General features: G+C 36.0%; 1 protein-coding gene across 3 annotated transcripts in view; it reads left to right on the plus strand.

Moving 5' to 3' along the window:
* The window catches only part of NAA15 (N-alpha-acetyltransferase 15, NatA auxiliary subunit), a 44,365-nt gene that overhangs the window by 13,655 nt on the left and 9,470 nt on the right, over positions 1-21,240 (plus strand). For 2 of the 3 annotated variants that reach the window (XR_014228557.1, XM_082315671.1), the window contains exons 2-18: positions 268-352; positions 1,203-1,307; positions 2,028-2,185; positions 4,786-4,920; positions 5,091-5,244; positions 7,622-7,741; positions 8,428-8,523; positions 8,660-8,766; positions 9,186-9,258; positions 11,102-11,271; positions 11,950-12,102; positions 14,275-14,403; positions 16,021-16,234; positions 17,412-17,617; positions 17,910-17,945; positions 19,763-19,871; positions 20,451-20,549. Coding sequence is in view for 2 of the 3 variants with exons in the window: in XM_082315671.1 (XP_082171797.1) it covers positions 268-352; positions 1,203-1,307; positions 2,028-2,185; positions 4,786-4,920; positions 5,091-5,244; positions 7,622-7,741; positions 8,428-8,523; positions 8,660-8,766; positions 9,186-9,258; positions 11,102-11,271; positions 11,950-12,102; positions 14,275-14,403; positions 16,021-16,234; positions 17,412-17,617; positions 17,910-17,945; positions 19,763-19,871; positions 20,451-20,549 (2,149 nt within the window). In the remaining variant the exon portion in view is untranslated. The remainder of the gene's footprint in view (positions 1-267; positions 353-1,202; positions 1,308-2,027; positions 2,186-4,785; positions 4,921-5,090; positions 5,245-7,621; positions 7,742-8,427; positions 8,524-8,659; positions 8,767-9,185; positions 9,259-11,101; positions 11,272-11,949; positions 12,103-14,274; positions 14,404-16,020; positions 16,235-17,411; positions 17,618-17,909; positions 17,946-19,762; positions 19,872-20,450; positions 20,550-21,240) is intronic. The other variant, XM_082315672.1, reaches the window with a different exon arrangement.

Genomic DNA, 21,240 nt, shown 5'->3' on the forward strand with positions numbered 1-21,240 from the left:
CTTACGCTTCCTGTGGTATCTTATCTGAGAAATTGCTGTATGATAATGTGTCTTCAGTTATACATTTAAATTTGTGTTCTTACTAACATATACTATTTTTTTCTGCTGATGGAAAGAATTTTTAATCACAGGAAGCTCATTAAAGACAGTTCATTAAAATATTAGTGCATTTTCTAAAAGCCCTAGCACTGATGCTTAATTTTGGGGGTGCAGAAAGACTTTCACTCTAAATTTTTTAAATAAATGTACTCTGTTCTTCTTCAACAGAGGTGTTACGAACATAAGCAGTATAGAAATGGGCTGAAGTTCTGTAAACAGATCCTTTCTAACCCAAAGTTTGCAGAACATGGAGGTAAGTTTTCAAATGGCATGTACTCTCTTTTTTCCCTATAGTTTAGGACAGAGTAAAAATTTGTAAGTTTTATAAATATTTATAGCACTTTATTGTTAACCTTTTGCCCATAAAGCAGTAAGAGAATCCAGAAACCTGCACCATGTTAAGCAGTTATTGTTGGTTAAGATTTGTAATTTTAAAGACTGGTCTTACCAGTAGTTAGTAGTCATAGCTTGCCATTCTTTATCTTTGTGCTGCAAGTCTAATATTCATTATAGCATGGTGCAAGTTTCTTAATACAAGCATACATTGCTTAAATCAGTTTTCAGGGGAAATTGTTATTCACTGATGTAGAAGTGCAAGACAAAATGAAGAGATCGAACATTGTTCAGCACTGTGTGTCTCTCAGCTCTGTGGTCTGCTACTTTTTCTGAAAGAATAGTCTTATTGTAAAAGAAGTAGTAGTCCCTTGCCATATTTTCGATTGGTTATTACTACTGAGTTGAGAGTTTCTTTCCACTGTCCAGAAATGCTTTTTTTTTTTTTTCTTTGCCAACTAGTTTGGCATGGGTCGATGTGTGGAAGTCTGTGTTGTAAATAAATACTTGAGTAGCTATAATGCTTCTTTACAGTAAAAAAAATACTTATCTTCAAAATGTTTGTAGAGCAGACAGGTTTTAGTGCCTTTAAAATAAAATGCTGCTTCACTTTTTGGTGAATAATCTGCCAGTATAGTTTTCAGTGTAAAAAAAGAATGCAAAATCTTGATGCCGCTGAGTCTAAATTTGCCTTTATACTATATTTAGAGTTGCTATACTAAGCTTAAAAATCTATGAAAATGAATAACTGATACTTTTTTTTTTTTTAGAAACCTTGGCAATGAAAGGACTAACATTAAATTGTCTAGGGAAGAAAGAAGAAGCTTATGAACTTGTGCGTAGAGGCCTAAGGAATGACTTGAAGAGTCATGTCTGTATCCTTTTTGAAATAGGGCTTTCGCTTATGAATGGAAATGTTTGTTTCTACAACTACTTAATTTATAGAATTGCAACAAAAGCAGTACCATTTGGCTTCAGACTGGAAGTTCAGAATTTTAAATTTTGTTTCCAATACATAAGAATATTTTGTCTAAGCTATCCAAAGGGCGGATGCTTTGCAGCTATCCTTGCAGTCACGGTTAGCTCAAATATTATTCTGGCTTGCATGGTATTTTTTTTAATCTTTAAGCTGCAACTCAACTTGTGGTGGGCTGAACTAGGCATTTAAGCATGTGGTTTGCTTTAAACACATTAGTAGTTGCCATTACATTGATAAGGACTTGTCATATACTTAAATGCAGGAAGTGTAAGCACTTCAGTTGTCTAATATAAACCCTTACTCAAAAATGTGTTTGAGTAAGCCTGATAGTCTTTTCAGAGATCCTGTTACTTGATTTCCTCCCCCAATATGCAAAAAGTACAGTTTACAGCATATTATATGCACCCTATACGTGTAACTGGCAAACAGTTCTCTGTCTTCAGTTTGCAAGCAGTTTCTTTGCACAGCTGAGGAAAAGAACTGTAAGGATTGTAATAATGTTACTGTCCGTTTATAAAATGGCTTAAGAGCTTTTTACCAGCTGTTCTGTCACTGACATGTTGGGTCTGTTTTCTCCCTGCTCAAATTCAGTAGAATCCTTGACAGAGTTTTCTAGGTTGGCATGTGTATGGCCTTCTTCAGAGGTCAGACAAGAAGTATGACGAAGCTATCAAATGCTATAGAAATGCACTGAAATGGGACAAAGACAATCTTCAAATCTTGAGAGATCTTTCTCTGCTACAGATTCAAATGAGGGATCTTGAAGGTTACAGGGTAAGTATACATACTGCTTCTAGGGAACTGCAGCAAAGGTGTGAAATCAGTGGTAAATGACACTTAAAAAATATACAGAGTTATATCCAGAGTGTTAAAACTGTGTGCTACTCAATACTCATGAAAGTAAAAGCAGATGTGCTACTGAGGAATTTCTATAATGTATACAGATTGAATGGCATATTAAATGATTCTTTTTCAGCTCAGTGCAGAATTGTTTGCTCTTATTTTTTTTAATGCTGTATAATCCAGCTGTAGACAATCCCCAGTCTTTTTATTATTTTCTTGGAAGGATTCCTGCAGGTAAAAGGCAATGTGTTCAGAACATGACTGTTATTCAGGTAAAGGGGTTTCTATTTTTTAATAACTTTTTACCATATATACCTCCTTTAAATCTGGTCACCAGTTTTCTCTTGACAGTGGGTAACAATACAAAGCAAGCAGTATGCTGCATGAAACATCCTATTTTGCTTCCCAGCCAACCTGGGCTTTAGTGACAGCTCCTTGAGTCCAAATATTTCCTTACATTTCCTGTGAGCTGTAAGATTGTAGATCAGAACTCTTGAATATTCCTCCTCTTTCTTGATTTAATACTCAAAATGTTTAGATTACTATCTTGTTTTCTTCTCTTTATTTTGTAGTAAAGCTGAACGCAGTTTGGTAACTTAAATTGGAACCATCTTTCTGCCCGTTACTGCAGCACCCAGTTATTTGCTGCCTGGCATCAGGTGTCTATATTTGCCATGTGAGATGTTTCATGCTAACTAACCATTACGAGAGGTGGTAGCGTCTCAGCTGTGATACTTCTGTAAAGAGGAATACAAACTTTCTATTGTCTTCTCTACAAATGCTACTCCTAATGTAGTTGGATTTTTTTTCCTGCCTTCTTGAATTGCGAGCTGATGTCTAGCTTGCCAATACCTTCATTTCTTAAAAAGTAGCAGCTTCTGTTTAGTATGTGTATTGCAGAGATGTTTGTGTGGTTCAGCTTAAGTCGTAGTTGCTGCCCATGATCAATGTATGGCTCACTTAGGGTTAGACAGAACAATGACTATAGAAGATTTGTTTGTTTCTTACTGTGCCATCCAGGGAAAGATGTCAATAGTTACCCGAAGTATTTATAATTCAAACATTAATTAATTGGAAAAAATGGCTTAATTCCTCCTGAATTACATTTTTGTGCCTGGAAACTTGTCTGTTTTTCAGCTGATGTAGACTGGTGTAATAAGGTATTCCTTGTCTGTACAAAAAAAAAACCAACCAAACAAACAAAAAAACAAAAACAAAACAAAAAAAAACACAAACCAAAAAACCTTTTAGATTTTTACCTGAGAGACTTTGGATAATATTTTATGTCAGGTTTTCATCTTTTCAGGTTTTCCTTGCACCTTTTAAGTTGTGGTTGTTAAAACACATTATTTGGTCTCTTCATAGATTATTTCCTTTTCAAATTAGGGTAATGTTAGTATGCTAAGAACAAGTTTTGTTCTCAGAGCCGTGTGGAACCATCAGCTAACATAGGTCCTCAGTGAACTTATTTCCGAGTTAGAACACTTCTTAATCACTGGGGTTTTTTTAATATTAGTGATTTAGAAATTTGACTCCTCTGTTGCTAAGACAAGATAACCAAAAGTTCGCATAGTGCCAAAATTCATTGCAAATGTACGTTCTCTTGGCCTCTGGATAAATGTGAATACAAATGCATAATTGCTAAATGTACAAGGAACACGTGGTTATAGAATGCATTAAGGATTAAATGTTAATGTGTGTAGAAGCCAGGAATTCATGATTGATCGTATGCTAGTTTCTGAAGAATGTGAATTTACTCTCAAAACCAGATATAAGGTTGGGGAGGGTGTTTTTTTTTCTTCTTTGCTTTGACTTCCACCCTCTCCTACTTTATAATATTTTGAGTGATCTTCATTCTAATCAAACTGCTGTAACTAGTTTTAGTTCTTTGTTAACCCCTGCTTCTGACTGGGCTTTTTTCATAGGCAGTAACTTTTTTCCTTTATTTTAAATTACTTGAAGATGCCTTTCAGGAGTCTGTAATAAAACAAGTAATAACTTTTCCCTCAGATTAAAACAGCGTGATACCAAGCAAATCTGTTGCATCTTCCAACTGTAATTATCTTCTTGCCAAAGAATAGGGATGCACTTGCATGACCTATTTTGCCTAACAACACTTGTAATAATTTAATACTTATGTACTTCCAAGGTGAATTGGAAACACCAGTGTATAGTAAATGTTCCTGCATCTCAAAGCAAAGTGTCCTTAATTGCATTCCGTTCATAAGCGGTAAGACAGGAAAAGCACGTCTGTCATATATTAACAAAGTTAGTCTGACTCATCAGTATTCAATTGGACGTGATGTGTTATTTTGTGTGTGGTGGTTTTTGGTTTTTTTATTCAGTCAAGACCATCATAGTGTTTTAAAGTTTATTCTTTCTTTTGGTTCAAAAAAAGTACATTTGCATACAGAAAACTAATTTTTAGTGACATTCCTTAAATATTAGAATACTGAAGACAGAGTATTGCATAATGGATTCTACAGAGCATCAGAATAAAGTCAGGAAAATTAGTAGCTACTTTTTTGCAGGAAACAAGATACCAGTTGCTTCAGCTCCGACCTGCACAGCGAGCATCATGGATTGGTTATGCTATTGCTTACCATCTGTTGGAAGACTATGAAATGGCAGCAAAAATTTTAGAGGAATTTAGGAAGACACAGCAGGTAAGAGGAAAACATGAAATTCCTGTGTGGATTGCTGCTTAAGCAAAAAATAAAACACTGCTTCCTTTCATGATGTGAAAACTTTATGCAGTTTCTTTAGTCAGATGAATTAAATCCCAAATGCATTCTGGCAGGCTAAATTTCCTCATGTGTCTTGCTTTCCTATGTAGACATCACCTGATAAAGTAGACTATGAGTACAGCGAACTGCTGCTGTATCAAAATCAAGTACTTCGGGAGGCAGGACTATATAAAGAAGCCTTGGAGCATCTTTGTACCTACGAAAAGCAGATCTGTGATAAACTGGCTGTTGAAGAAACGAAAGGTAATTACTTTTTTGAAGGTACATTTAAACACATAATATACAATGGAATGCCTGTGTTGTTAGCTTTTCCCATCTTTTGGAACTTCGTCTTTGATTTGGTTTTAGATTAATTTATTTAATTCTGCTGTGGTAAAGGACTGCTGGTCTTGCAGCTGTTCGGTGCCTATCATACTCTTCTCCCAGGTTGATAAGACATCAATAGAGTACAGACATACTGTTCTGAAATGTTTGAGCTGATGGGCGTTTCAGACGGATGATCCTGAGTTGATGTCCTGAAATCCTCTTTGGGTAGTATACCCAGACCCATGCTGTTATAGCTTTGATAGTGGTCCTGACAGGGCGACCACTTGCTGAAAGGGCAGAATCATCTTTGGCAAAGTAGGCGGCTTTTAATTATACTCGGTCACTCTCGCAGTATATGGAAACAGGCCCTTTAGCTGAGCAACCCAACGTAGGCTTCTGTTATTGTATTATTATAATCCTAGTGTATAATATTATAACAGAGCAATATAATACTGTATCTTATATTCCATAGCTGGAATTGCAGAGTGATAGAAGTTCATTCTTACAGCTCTACTAACTGTTGCACTTTTTCAAAGCATGCTTTGTTCCTCTTCTGCTTGATGCTTGTACAGTCCTTCTGTGAAACTTCCAATCCTTTGAAGGTGCTGTTTGTTCACGGCCCACACTGGAATCTATTTGGACGATTGCTTGAAGCAAAGAGAAGAAATCTTTTTACTCTATAATATTATTCATGTAGATGATGTAGCTAGCCCTATTCCTGCTAACGGTAATCTCACTGTCTTGCAAAAAGAACTTAGGAATTGAGTAGTGACGATATTATGGAAGATTATGGATCTTCCTCAAGGAAGATGATTGCAAGTGACTTTCCACTGTTGCTGAATATGTTACTTGGTTTACATATAAGTAGAAATGGATGTAGGGGATTACACTATCACAGACTATTTTTCAGACGTAGTAGCAGGAGTTTTGCTTTTGCGGGTGGGGGTGGTTTTTTATGACTTATTTTTTATCTGAAAGATCTTTTGACATACTACGTGTTCTTAAGATTTTGATGAAGGTCCAAGGCTGGTACTGAAATAGGATTTTCAAACAGGACTTCACCAAAAAACCCCAACCAAAACCAAACAAACTCAAAACACAAAACGTGTTAGCAAGTTACCAGAAAAAAGGACAGAAATACTCTTTGCAGTCTGTGTGCTTTCAACAGGGTACAACTGATTAATTTTTTTGGGCACAGCTCCTGTTGTGTTGTTAGATCTAGCTTAGCTGCTGTGCATACTACAGAAAAGCCTGGTAATAAATGAGTTTGTCTACGAATTTTAGGTGCGTGAGCAAAAGCCATTGTGGATGAAGTACAACTGAGAAGCACTGAAAATAGTATTGGCATTTGCCACCGTTAGATAAAAATTACAACTTTCACCTCAGAGAAAGAATTTAGGTTTATTTTCCAGATTCTGTCATTCTCAGTGAGGGAACTATTGATGTTTTCCCTGGCATTAGATACTTCATGTATGTAGTCTTCAGGTTATCCTATCTGTGGGAAGTGGCATCTCTTGACAAAATTACATGTCAGTTGCATGATGTAGGGAAGAAGAGAGGTAACGCTGACTCGCATTTTTGTCTTGAAACCGGATGAGAAAATCTTAGCTTAATATAGAATTACACTGTATCACCTCTGGTGTGTAATGTTTTAGTGCCTAACATTTGCCAATAGCAAAGCTTTGTAAAATATGGTTTCCCATTGTGAAACGGGAACAACTCCAGCATCAGCAAAGATGCTCTATACAGTTGTTAGATCTAGACTTTACTTTTAACAGTTGTATCTTGTAATGAAGTATCATTAAAAGGAAACTTGCTTGCAGAATCTTGAATTCATTAATCAGATCAATAGCTTGATATAAAACATTGAAGTTAGTTTTATGAAATACTGGACTGAAGAACCATTCTTTTATTTGCAGCTCTGCAATTTCAATTTGGTATTCAAGATGCTCTATACATGAAATACCGTGTACTGCTTTTAATTGCCTTCTGTAGTAAAAACTGCGCTTAAAGTAACCAGTCACTTCAGTAAGTGAGGAAAAAAAAAAAACACGTGCATCTTGCTTTTAACATTAAATTTTCAAGTAAGTTTCAAGAGTTACTGGCTGACTTGTAGAATCTTATTGTAATTGCACCTATTGTCAAAGTAAAAGCATATCTGTCAGCTAGTTTGTGATGCCACTGTGATAATTTTTTCTAAGAAATTAGAATCTACATGGAGTTAAGTCATCTAATCTTTTACTGTAGAGTGATTAATATTTCCCTGCTTCAGTACCTTGTTACCTTAATTTAAAACTTCTTGGATTTCACACAGGAGAACTCCTGCTTCAGCTTGGCAGACTTGAAGAAGCGGTTGAAGTCTACAAAGGCCTGCAAGAAAGAAATCCGGAAAACTGGGCCTACTACAAAGGCCTAGAAAAGGCGCTTAAACCAGGTAATGATTTGATATGTTGTAGTAAATCAGCTGTTCCTGCACATTTGGAATTTATATATTTATCAAAAACTTTTATTGCTTTAAATAATAAAACTATTATTTAAAAACATCCCCATTTAAGTTTTGCTTTTTAGTCATAGTGTGTACATACTGTCATAATGTTTTGGTTTGGTTGTTTTTTTAAGAAGGGCTGGAAGTATTTCTTGTATTGTTGTTTCCATGTCTTATTTAAAACCAAAGCAACAAAAAAATGCAGTAGTCTTTGTGCATGGTTGAAAGAAGAAAGTTATTTATTAGAAGACAATTTTGATTTAGAATTTTTCTTTTACTGTCTCTGTTAGCGTAATCTTATGCTGTAGGTAATACAGGTTTGGGAAAAAAAGGCATGATTCTCCTGAGTGGTTTCTTTTTTCAACTTTTTAGTGGGAACCCTTTTTTAAGATGAGAGATAAGCAGTTAGTTTTACACTGCTGGAAGAGGAATTTACAGATACTGAATACCTGAAATCATTTAGCATGGCAGTTTTAAAAAGAATAAAACGGCAATTAGTGTTCTTTAGGAAGTATATAGCCATTAGTTGCTATATATTCTGATGCTTTTTTTAACCAGATATAAATCACTCCCCACCCCCTCTTCCCTTCTTGTCAAAAGGGAAGGAAAAAGTAAACTGTAAAATTCTGTTCCAGCTAACATGATGGAGAGGCTAAAGATCTATGAAGAGGCCTGGACTAAATACCCAAGGGGACTAGTTCCAAGAAGATTACCATTAAACTTTTTGTCAGGTAGGTGCGTTTTTGCTGAGCAGGTAGTGATCAACACTCATGTTTCTTAGATACTAATGTTTTAACAGCATAAACAGTTTGCAATTGACGAGTAATGCGTGGTAAAACAAAATCAACAGGTCTTTTTCCTCTCAAGGTGAAAAGTTTAAGGAATGTCTGGACAAGTTTCTAAGGATGAACTTCAGCAAAGGTTGCCCACCAGTCTTCAATACTTTGAGGTCATTATATAAAGACAAGGAGAAGGTAGGTTTTCCCCCCACTTTTTACATGATCTACCTCATAGCTGTGATGCGTTAAAGAGACAAAGAAAAAGTTTTTTCTTCAGTGCTCACTCCATCAGCACTGTTGTATATTATGGCCTAGTATATCTAGAAAAAGTCAAGTACAAGCATACATAGCCTTGTGCCAAGTTGGTAAATGTAGAAAGCTAAGATTTACTTAATTATAAGCTGCATAAGTATTAACCAAGGGAGGCTTGGTCTTAATTTGTTAAAAAGAGAGGTGAGATTGAGTGCATTCCCATGTGTATTGTAATTCAGGATATCGCAGAGTTCTCTTACCAAAAATAACTAGTTTGGGTAGCACCAAGTAGTTCAAGTTGAAATGAAATACCATCTTGCCCACAGATTTTTTTTTTTTCCTGTCTTGTCTTGCATGTGTAGGTGGCAATCATAGAAGAGCTCGTGATAGGTTATGAAACCTCTCTAAGAAGCTGCAGGTTATTTAACCCAAATGGTGAGTGCTAATACTGGCGTACTTCATGGAAGTAGTGCCTGGTGTGACCATTCAGAGGCAGGGAATCAGTGGGGACTAAAGAAAATGAGATGATGGGGCTTTTTCTTGCCCACACACCCCCAGAACTGAACCATAGCTATCCTTAGAATGGATTTAAGCTGTCAAATATAAAGTCTGTACTCAAAATCTAGTCACTTGTTCTAAAAGTTTTGCTGGATCCACAAATTTGATCATCTCTCTGCGGTTTTGAGTTCAAGTACTCAGTTTTCAAGGCTTGAGTTTATCATTGTCCAGGAAACTGAAATTTGAAAGCTATGTTAAATCTTTAATTGCAGAAATGTCAAACAAAAAGAAATTGATGCTGATAGCACAGTCTTCAGGGGTAAGGGATTTTGGAGCTTTTGGTGGGGTCTGGGTTTTGTGTTCTTGGGGGTTTTGTTTGAGAGTTAAAAAACATTTTCCAGGTTTTGACTGACTACTGTTTTGTTGTGAGGTATGGTTCTACATGTATTGAATCCAGCCTTCGTAGTTTCCTCTCTGGTAGCTTTATGATGTTTTTTCAGTCGTCTGCCCAACCACTTTGTAACAGAAAGTCTCTAAGAAAAACTTTTCTGCATAGAACATCAAGAGAGGATAGTCTTGACATTCTGGTAGATGGATTATAATGGTGTAATAATCAAGATAGCATGAAAGACAATATACGTTAAAACTTTACAGGATAATCCTAAGTATTAAAGACACTTTTACTGAAGTCATAACCAGTTATTTTGCTGCTTTGCAGAAACATTAATGCAATACTTCATTATGAAATTCTCATCTAAGTTGCCTGTTATACTTTTCCCTTGAACTTAATGCTATAGGCTACAATATAGCCACTCAATACCTGCTTGAATTTGTCCAAGCCTTTCAAGCACATTTGTGCTTTTCTGGTTTAAGGAAAATGGCTTACTGTTATTTCAGCTCAATTCAGTATTTGCTTTGATATCGAATTTCATTCAAATAAACAATTTTCTGCTACCTTAAAGTGATCAAATGCATATAATTGCAAGGTTAAGTTATACCATAAACTGAAGAACCAGAACCTTTTGGCAGGACTAGAACCCCCACACCCTTTTTTTCCCCTGCAAGGTGCTATGCTTCATAGTCAAAAATGAGCTGTTAAGACTTCAGTAGTATCTTGGATTTCAACCAGAGCTCTCAAAACTCTTTCAAACAGAGCTCTCAAACTTTCAGGCTTTCAAAACTGACTTGTGTATAGGAATGTTTTCTAGGATACGTTTAGGCCAACAGTTATGATAAATGTATCAAAGGTAGAAACAGAAAAACTTTTTAAAGTTAGGGTTTGGAACAGACAGCCTGTTTTGTTTAAAAATATTCAAGTCTATGGGTTGAAAACACGTAAATGCTGAATGTGCTGAAATCCTTCATGTTGTTAATGTGCAACACTTGTGTTTAGCAGGACTCTTTGCTATACCCTGCATCTAAAACAGTTTTAAATAAGAACTCTACATCATGCGCTAAGCTGCATTAAGGGACGAGTTGGAACAAAATGGAACTCCCTTTGGACCTGCTAACTCACATTTCCTTTCCCTTAAAACCACAGTATTAGAAGAATTAGAACCACAGAGAAGAGAACAGTATATGCTCAGGTCTTGTCAAAACATAGACTTAAAAGTTAACGGACTTACCTACACCCACGTGTTTGAAAACACTCCCATGTCTGTTGTGACAGCCTGATACAGAGTCAGAATTAACTTCAGTGGCTATATTTATAGCATTCTGCTTCTGGCATGTTGTTGTAATAAACCTAACAAAACAACTCCCTCCATTTTTCTCTCTCCAGATGACGGTAAAGAAGAACCTCCAACCACTTTACTCTGGGTCCAATATTATTTGGCTCAACATTATGATAAAATTGGACAGCCATCCCTGGCTCTAGAATATATAAATGCTGCTATAGAAAGTACTCCCACTTTGATAGAACTCTTCCTTGTGAAAGCAAAAATCTATAAGGTAGGTTTGGCTTGTTCTTAGTGACCAGAGGTTATTCATTAGTTATGATGGAAGACTTTTACATATGCTTATACTTTCCTGTAATGTTTTTGATGTGAACAGTGAAGTGTTAAGCTTGTATTAAGCAAGACACATGAATAATCGGTGGAAAATTACTTGGTGATTTTTAGTGAGTTTCTAGATAAAGGTGTCATTTGGCTACTTGGGTTTTTTAGTGCACGTGAATAAGCCCCTGTGAAGATTTTAAGTTAATAAAGAACAAGTATACTGCAAAATGCGAATTCTCAGTTGACAATTACATTTTATATTAAAAATCACACTAATAAATTTAGTTGATGTTTTAAATGTTTTCCACCTGTTTGTATCCCGCCCCCCACTTTTTTTTAACTACTTGGAAACAATTTCTCAACTACACTATGGTATTGGTATCGGAATGGGATTATCCAAAGTGTCCTTCAAGCGTTTTCAGGAAGAACGTCTAGTGCCGAAAGACCTGTAATTCCATAATGAGGGAAAGTAACTTTTCAGCTTTTTTTTCTTTAAGGGTCTGTTGCTTCCCTGAAGAAAGCTATTTATTAAAAAATGTCTAGAAAATAACTAACTATATTAAACAGCGAGTAGGTAAAATATGCATGGTGTATAATTACTGAATCTAACTTGAATTTCTATCTCTTTAAGCATGCTGGAAATATTAAAGAAGCTGCAAGGTGGATGGATGAGGCTCAAGCTTTGGACACAGCAGACAGATTTATCAACTCCAAATGTGCAAAATATATGTTGAAAGCAAACTCTATTAAAGAAGCAGAAGAAATGTGTTCTAAGTTTACGAGGGTTTGTTGCATTTAACTATAGCTCTTTTGAATAATGTGGGTCTAATCCCTTGTGGAATAACTTTTTGTGTTAACTTTCCGCTCACCTTTACTATAATCTTTAAGTTCTGTTTCAGGGCAACTATGATTGCTTGCTTCACTAATGGTAGTCAGTACGGGGGTTTGAATTAATCTTGGATAAGCATGATTCCATAGTATTAAGTGAAAACTCTAAAGCTTGGATTTGATAATTTTTGCCAGGTAGGAAAAACACAGCGTGCCTGTTTTAGAGATAATTACTTTGAAAAAAAAAGTTCTGAGAAGTCTTTGGGTTTAACGTTGATTCTGTAGGATCCTTAAAGCTGCCCATGTCTCTCTTCCCCCCACTTTCTTTCTTCTCCCTAATGGTAGTAAGTTAGAGAATTCAGACTTTCCTTTAATACAATTTCTGTGTGGCTACTGGGTGAGAGTCTTTGAGATGTCTTCCTTTTGTGAACAAGCTTTCATCCCTAAGGCCATGTTTAACAGTAACGAAGGAAAGCTGCATATTATGTCTTTTTTTTTTTTTTTTTGGTGGCTGCTTACCCATGACCAATTAGCTGGAATAAAAAGTTTGCATTTTGCCGATTGCTTAATTTCATGCATGAGTTTTTGTCCCTGCAGTAACCTATTCTGATAAGTTTGATGATCTCACAGGTTAGTTACTTTTTAAATTGACTTCTCTTGCTGTGATTCTTTTATAACTGAAAGTCAAAACAGCTCAATGCAGTCTTTCCAGAATATTTGGCAAATGATAGTTTTAGAGTACTGGCAATATCATTTATGTGTTGTCAGTGGGAGGCAGGCAACAAGCTATTGGGACCTACCTGCAGAAGTAATCCATTTTTGTTTGTTGTCCCATTTTTCTCTTCTCTCTTGAAGAGCAGGAAAAACCTGCAGTAAGGTAGGTTGAACAGGGATGTATTTATAGGGCAAAAGCTGAAGGATTTTTGTGAAATGGAGGCTATGTGCAGACAAACACGGAGGGAGGGGGAGTTCTGTTTTATGTAAGCTCAATAGCTTTGTGTGGAGTTTTTGATGCAAAACTGCTATCAGTCTAGGTTAATTGACCTCTCTCAATGCTTTAAGCAGCTTTAAGACGATGTCAAAAAAGCAAGCATACCAGTTGCCCAAAACTGAACTCTAAAAATATAATTTGATCATGTTCTGTGTAATCTTTTTTCATCTCCTTTTGATCTTATGTCTAGTGCTCAAATACAAGCTTCTTAATTAAGAAACAATAATTAAAGAAGACCTAAATTAAGCATAGTGAAAATGGAACTAACAATATTTCTGATTTTTAGCTGCCTAAATCAGACTGGTTTGAAGACTGCCTTTGCCTCTCATTTGGGGCATTGTCCTTACCCTTCCATTTGAATATTATCTGTCATTTTCCCAGCTTTGGCTCTTGGCTGATTCTTGAATAGCCTGGTTTTTGCAAGATCGGTGTAAAGTCAGAATGACTGCATCCACCCCAAGTAGCTGACTTTGACATTAAGCTTGAAAGGTGTATAAGTTCTACAGATCTACGCAAGTATATATAAATACCAGATTTGAAACACAGCTGTAATCGCTTTTTCTGAATCAGAAGGTGTCAAAGCTACCAGTATTCCTTTGCTTTGCTACTGCTTTCTAGCACTGATCACCTAAGAAATAACCTATTACTTCTGTCAGTTACTACACTTAGCTCAATCAGCAGGTCCGTGGAAGACACGGATGGCAGTTTTAGTTTAAAAAAAAAAAAATCCTGCAGGTGTCAGTGTCATGCCACATGCTAGAACTTTTCTGCCATTTTTCTTCATGCTGCAATGTGCTATTTGTGCACACAATATTAAAAACACTGAATTAATGTCTCTCCTATGCCAAAGATGAGGAACTGTCACAGTTAAATGGTCACTACCTGGATATTCATTGCATATTTTTGACTCTTCCGATAAGTGGAACATAGAGGAATTTTTTTTTTTTTTTTTTTAATTAATGAACAAAGCAAGTCCATCTTAACTGTGGCATTTCTGACTTTCAGGACTCCAGTTTTGACATTTAGCATCCTTTTGATAGCCTCTTTATTTGTGCTTTTAATTAGAACAAGGTAAAAGAAATGGCAGTTAACAAATTGAATGAGGCTTTTTTTTTATAATGCTGTTTTTCCTTTTAGGAAGGAACCTCGGCAGTAGAGAACTTGAATGAAATGCAGTGCATGTGGTTTCAGACAGAATGTGCGCAAGCTTATAAAGCAATGAACAAATTTGGAGAAGCACTTAAGAAATGCCACGAAATTGAGAGAGTATGTATCTAGTTAAACTGCCTAGGTTGGAAAACACTACTTAAGTTTACTGTGCTAATATGTTTCCTTTCTGAGCAGTAAGAGTATGCTTCATGTAGCTTCAGGAGAGATTTTGTTTCATGTTGGCTACTGGCGAGTTGATTAAATCACATTTTCTCCTAAAAATGCCATTGTAAACTGTGTATTGTAAATAGATTCTACAAACTCATTTGAACATCCAGGAAAGTACAGAAAACTCTCAGAAATAATCTTATTTTTGGCAGGGTACATAAAAATAGGTATTTGGGTACAAACCAAACGTATGCGTGCTTTTAAGTCCAAAAAGAACATGACTGAGCTGACAAGCCCAGCCTTAAAGTAAAGGAAAGGTGTCACCTTGGTTATTGTTAAGCCACTGTATTTTAGAGGGAGAGAATAAATGTAAAAAAAGATCAAAAATATTTATTGTCTTCTCCTTTAAAAAAAAATACTAAGCTGCAGTTTAAAAGAAGCTATTAGAAATATAAAGACAGAGTAGGAGCAAATAATCTGCTTTTAAAAGAAAAGGAGTTTATTGTGGAGATTACTAAGGCAGCTCTCTAGGGTCTCTGTTGTTTGATATATCAATAAATGATCACAGAAAGGGAGTGAACAGTGCAAGGACAACACTTGCACTGTCTCAGTACTAAATGATAAAATGGCACATGAAACATAATGTTCAAGAGTGTAGTTGGTGAAGGAGGGACAAGAAGAATTCTTTGCCTATGCATAACTAGTAAAAGGTCTTACATGAGTTATTGCTGCTCAGGAAAGAAATCCTGGAACCGTTATAGACACTGCTGCAAAAACTTCTGTGTTGGTGTGGAGCAGCAGTCAGAAGGACAGTGTTGGGAATTAAGTGACGAGAGAAGTAGTACTTTTCTTCCATTATATAAATCTGTTGTACTGTTTACCTCTGAGTATCGCATCTCCTTAAAAATATGCTAGTAAGATACGTGTCATGGAGTAACTTCGACATGAAGAGATTGCAATTAGCTTGTCATGCTTACTATTTTATCCTCAGCTTTGACAAGCAACAACTGAGTTTAGGATGAAGTTGTATGAGATCATAAGTACATGGAGAAGTTGAAGAGGGGAATGACTTTTCACTGCTTCTCAAACAAAAACAAGGGGACATCAGGTGACAATAAGGAAAGCAGATCTTGAACAAAAGGAAGTACTTTCTCACACCACATGTGATTTAAGTGTGGAATTCATTGCCACAGTGTTTAATGGAAGTCAAAATTACACTCTTGCCTGAAAAAGAGGAGTTCATAGAAGAAAAATTCTTCAAGTGCTGTTTAAATACAACGAATGTAGGACCTTTGTCCCTTAAGCTGCAAATTGTCAGAGAGTAGTTACTGTTAAGAGATTGTGAAACGAGTGAATTTTCGTTCTGACTTAAGATGCCTTCTGTTCTTTTCACAATGACTTTGTTTTTGGAGGGTTTTGTTAACTCAAATTTCTAAAAGTTAGGGTGTATTTGTTAAACAGCAGGCTTTTACTAAATTATTCCTTTGGGGAGAGTGTATTAAAAAAGTCAAAGTCAGTATCCGATTGTTAATACTTGCTAAATAGTGTTATGTTATGTTGTGTTAGCATTTTGTAGAAATCACGGATGACCAGTTTGACTTTCACACTTACTGTATGAGGAAGATTACCCTTAGGTCTTATGTGGACTTGTTAAAACTAGAAGATGTACTTCGACAACATCCGTTCTACTTCAAAGCAGCACGAATTGCCATAGAGATATATTTGAAACTTCATGATAATCCCTTAACAGATGAAAATAAAGAACACGAGGCTGATACAGGTATTCAACCCTCAGGATTTATTAAATATGTAGTTTCACTAGTTAGTGGATATTTTATGAATATTCAGCATTCTTATGGTTGTCAACTGTAGTAGCCAAAAATGAGTTTTGTCACAACTCAAAGTAGGCAAATCGTAACTTGGCCTGTGTGTAAAAGTAGATGTTCTACTGAAAGTTAAACTAATGCATGTTTTTATTTTGTTTGTTATAAAACAATGATGGTTTTTGTAGTGACAGTTGTAATTCTTAAGTGAAAACATGTTTGTGTTATGAAATGGCTGAGAAAACATGGAATTCACATGGGTGTTGGTCCATGAAATAACAGATTGAAGCAGGTGTGCTTCTTTCTGAGCATTTTATCAGTATGCAAAAATTTGACTAGATAGCAACTTCAATTTTATCATCTCTTGCTTCTGATGTAAAAATAATGTTCAAATCCATCAACTTTTTTTTTTCCCCCCTCTAATCTCTGATTGGAGAGCAATTTAAGTGATTATGGCATGGGGCACCTCAAATGGTATGAATAGAGGCTATTGAATCCTTCAAGGGCAATTTGTCAAGTTGTAATATTTCTCATCTCCATTGATTTGGGTGGCTTCAGGTTCCAATTAAGACAAGTAGAAGTGTAATAGAATTTCTTGTAGCCACTTTCTGGTATGTTTTTAATTAATTCTCCAAGCTTTAATTGGAGGGAGGAGAGGATCTGAATATGAATCAAATGTAAGATGTTTGTAGGGCATTAAAAGCAAAGCTGGAATTGTCTGGGCCAAAGTGCGACTATTTCACCTTATTTTTGTTAAACTGTTTAATTACTACATTAAACATAACTTGAGCTTTGTAATGCCTAAGGAATACATCAATGTGTATCGGTGTGCACTTTTACTCCTGGCACTGGATTTGTGGAGTCATGCAGTAATTACTTTGTCCCGCCTTCAGCACGTTATACTATTGTTCTAATTTCTGTTGCCCTGATTTCACAAAGGAATTCGTGAATTATGAAGCAGCAGCATAGACTGTAAAATAATCTATCAATAGTAAATAGGCTTTTACAAATGTAATGGCAGCATTACTAGTTAGTAGATATGGTTTAAAAAAGATGATGGTATCTGACAACTGATTGAGACTGTTTAATATTAGACATCAACATTGTCTGGTTTTGCCCTTTGCGTGTGTACAGCGAATATGTCTGACAAGGAGCTAAAGAAGCTACGAAATAAGCAGAGAAGAGCGCAAAAGAAAGCACAGCTGGAGGAGGAGAAGAAGAATGCTGAGAAAGAGAAGCAACAGAGGAATCAGAAAAAGAAGAAAGATGATGATGATGAAGAAATCGGAGGACCGAAAGAAGAACTTATCCCTGAGAAATTGGCAAAGGTGCTTACTAATGTAATAATAAAGTCATAGAAATTTCTAGAAAAGTTACAGTGAGCACACGTGCAATTTGAAAGCCATCCAGATAACTTGTTTATTTTTTGTATGGCTTCTCTTCACAGGCGGCATTTTAAAGAGAATTATTTTCTAAGAATAGTTTGTTGGATATACTGTCAGTAATGTGATGAAATCACAGCTTTTCTGCCTAGTTCTCAAAGGCAGCAATTGAAGTTGTAGACGTTTGCTACAGGTGGAATTATCTTCATGTGTGTATTGCACTAACTTGTTGATTATACCCTATTTCTAGTTGATCGGATGGAAGTCTTTCTATTCTGTATGTAAGGTGATTATCATTCACTCTTTATGTCCCATAATATTTTTTATTTGTTAAGCATAGACAACCTATGAAAGAGGAGACATTGAAACACTGAATGCTTTAACAGCATTTGTTTGCATTTGTTTTGAATGGGGGGGGGAGGGAAGATAAAGAAGCTGTTTGGAAATAGTAATAGACTAGACTGAGATGGATTTTGAGATCTGGATTAAGAACTGTAGAGAGATATATAGGGGAGGTGACCCAGAAGACTATTCTTGTGCTAAAAGTTGTACCTGTAAGGAGCAGGAAAACACTTGAAAAATGTAGGGAAAGATAATGAAAAACTATATATGTATGACTGGAAAAATTAATTTGTAGTAATAGTAGTATAGTATCCAAGTACTGATAGATGCGGTATTCGGTATTTTCCCATTACATGTATAATGAATATTACTGGCTCTTGAAGAGGATATTTGAAAGCTGAGACAGTGAACTTCACTCTGTAGCCAGGAAGCAAGTGACTTAAAAAACTTGACTAGGTATTTAAGAATATTGTTGGTATTCCCATTGTTTAGTTCACTGGTTGCAAGAAGCAGCACTCTAATTGCAGTGCTAGTTAAGAATGAAATAGTCGCAATGGCATGTATTGAATTTGAGTTCTGGGGTAGAGGGATGTCATAGGATATCCCAGGAAAATCTAGACAGTTCCCAAGATTATAGGGAATAGTTGCAGCTGTATAATGCATTCCTTTGGCAAATCTTCCCTAATTATTTTCCAGATTTAATATCAGAATCATGATATAGACACTTCCAAATTCAGTTGGTTCCTCGTACCAGAAGACCATTTCTGACATAGTTGGTCACTTGCAAACAGTTTTCCTGAAACAGTTGACCCTAGACTTCTTTGCATATGTAGCTTTGGCATTAAAGGCATAGCTTTGAAATCTGCTTTATTATGGGTTCCAAATAGTTCAAGTGTGAAGTTGTGACTGATGTATGCAAACTCATAGCAGCACATAAAATGATACAATTTTTAAATGAAAATTGGTGTAGTATATGGTTAGCAGGAATTCCATAAGTGTCCATCATTGTCTTCAACTCTGTTATTTGCAATGAAGTGTACTGATTCAACATTACTAAATTATGATTGACAGGCAACAATTAAATTTTGTCTGGTTCTTAGAGAGTAGCTTACGCTCATAAAAACATAAATATGAAGGACAAGAGAGAGTTCTTGTTTGAATTATCCCTAACCTCTAGATGCAAGAGACCTGTCTGTAAAGAATCCTTGCATGGAATTAATTTGTATTAAAGCTGTCCATTTACTGGATTATGCTAAGACCAGGAGACCGTGATCAATATCTAGTTACTTCAAGCCTGCTGTTAGTATCTTGGCTGGGAATGTCACCATGACCTGGCAGCTTTCAGGAACCTGTCTGAAGCTCACATGAACAGACTCTGTCATGGGCATAAAATAGTTGTTTATCAGTATCTCAGGCCCATGCGTGTAGGTTGGCATGGGGAGCCATACTGCGCATTACAATGCAGGTTCAGCTGCAGCTGTGTTTACTACTGATATATGACAGCAGGCAAAGACTTGGATCTCTATAGGAAAACGTGATTTGTAACCATCACATAGCAATTTTTTAGACTTGACAGTCATGTTTAGACACTAATATTGAGTGAAAGATGCAAAATTTGTATCAGAAGAGGTTCTAAGCATCTTATGTATTGCCTTATGAAAGTAACTCTTTGATATAACTCAAATAGCCAATTCTGTTGTTGTAGAGTTACTAGGTTTAAACTTTGTGACTTAGTTGTGTGTCACTTCCTTGAATCTGTAGGTTGAAGCACCTTTGGAAGAAGCCATTAAATTTTTAACACCCCTGAAGAATTTAGTGAAGAACAAAATAGAGACACATCTTTTTGCCTTCGAGATTTATTTTCGAAAAGGTAGGTGAGAAAACTAATGAAAGAACAATTTGCAATGTATATTAGAATGTAAGCAAAAATTATTGATGAGGTAGGAGGAGATGGTCCCTATTGAGACACACAACTTTTCATTGGACCGACACCCCAGCCATGAGCAGTCTGTGAAAAAACAAGTTTGAACATTTGAAAATTATCCACTTTCTTTGCTGTATTTAAATCTGTAAGCAATGAGCCTGTAGTTAATTCTCCCAGCTTGCATTTGGCCTAGTTATTTGTTTGTATCTATAGTTCCCAGAACTACACACTAAAGAAGAGGTATACAGTTGCTAATGAGAACTGGTCTTTTGAAACACTTCGCTTTTGAATTCTTGTATCAGTTAAATATTATGCTTTAAGAACTTATGTTCAAATTTACTTCCTAGTTTAACAGGCTTGATTCACTGGTTAAATAAATGCATGTTAGAAAAAATGGCTATTGCAGTACACTCAGCTTTAATTTCTTCTGATCATTCTAATTTCAAACACTAAATACTCCTGCAACATAATGCAGTGAGTTCCAGCCACAGGTTTCTGACCATTTGCCAACACTTTCTTTTCCAGAGAAGTTCCTTCTGATGCTTCAGTCTGTGAAGAGAGCCTTTGCTATTGATTCGAGTCATCCTTGGCTTCATGAGTGTATGATTCATCTCTTCAGCAGTGGTATGTATCTGTTTGATATGACTTCACTGTACATGCTTCCAGGTGATGCCTAACCTGCATACAGTCCTTGGTTTTTTTGTTGTTGTTGTTTATAGACTGTTAGCACAATTAATTAAAAATATTTAATACACATATTAGAAAGATTTTTAAACAACTGATTCATGCAAAAATTGAGTATGTTTATTATGACTGCAGCTGGATTTAGTAGTTATTCCGACAAGTATTAGTAAGTCTTTTTAAGACTAAGTAGTATGGTGAACCCCTGAAAGAGGGAGTGAGTGAAGAAATGGAAACTGCAGAGTGAGGAATCTGGCTTTTCTGCAGGCAGCCTGTGTCGGCGTGCGAGGAGAAGGCTTGGAATTATGTCCTTTTTGTTAGAAGGTTGGAAGGATTCTCTCTCGTCCCTTGCCCCAGAGGTCACCCTTCCTGTTGAAGGCTACAGACTGGATATGTTTAAGAACAGAGTTCTATGATCTCAGTCTTTGAGCCTAATAGATTTTAATCAGTAAGGGGGAGAGTGTATTGGAGTAAAAAGGCTTTGGCTTTTTCTAAGCACCAGAAAACTGTCACAGTTAAGCTTTTTCCAACCAGATCCACTTATTTACCTTTTTGAATTTCATGCATCTTCCTTTGAGATTTTTTTCAATTATATTAATAATGTAAACATGACAAATATTAAAATAAATGCATA

The sequence above is a fragment of the Platalea leucorodia genome (genome assembly GCF_965183815.1).
Source record: "Platalea leucorodia genome assembly, chromosome: 6".
Classification (NCBI taxonomy): Eukaryota; Metazoa; Chordata; class Aves; order Pelecaniformes; family Threskiornithidae; genus Platalea; species Platalea leucorodia.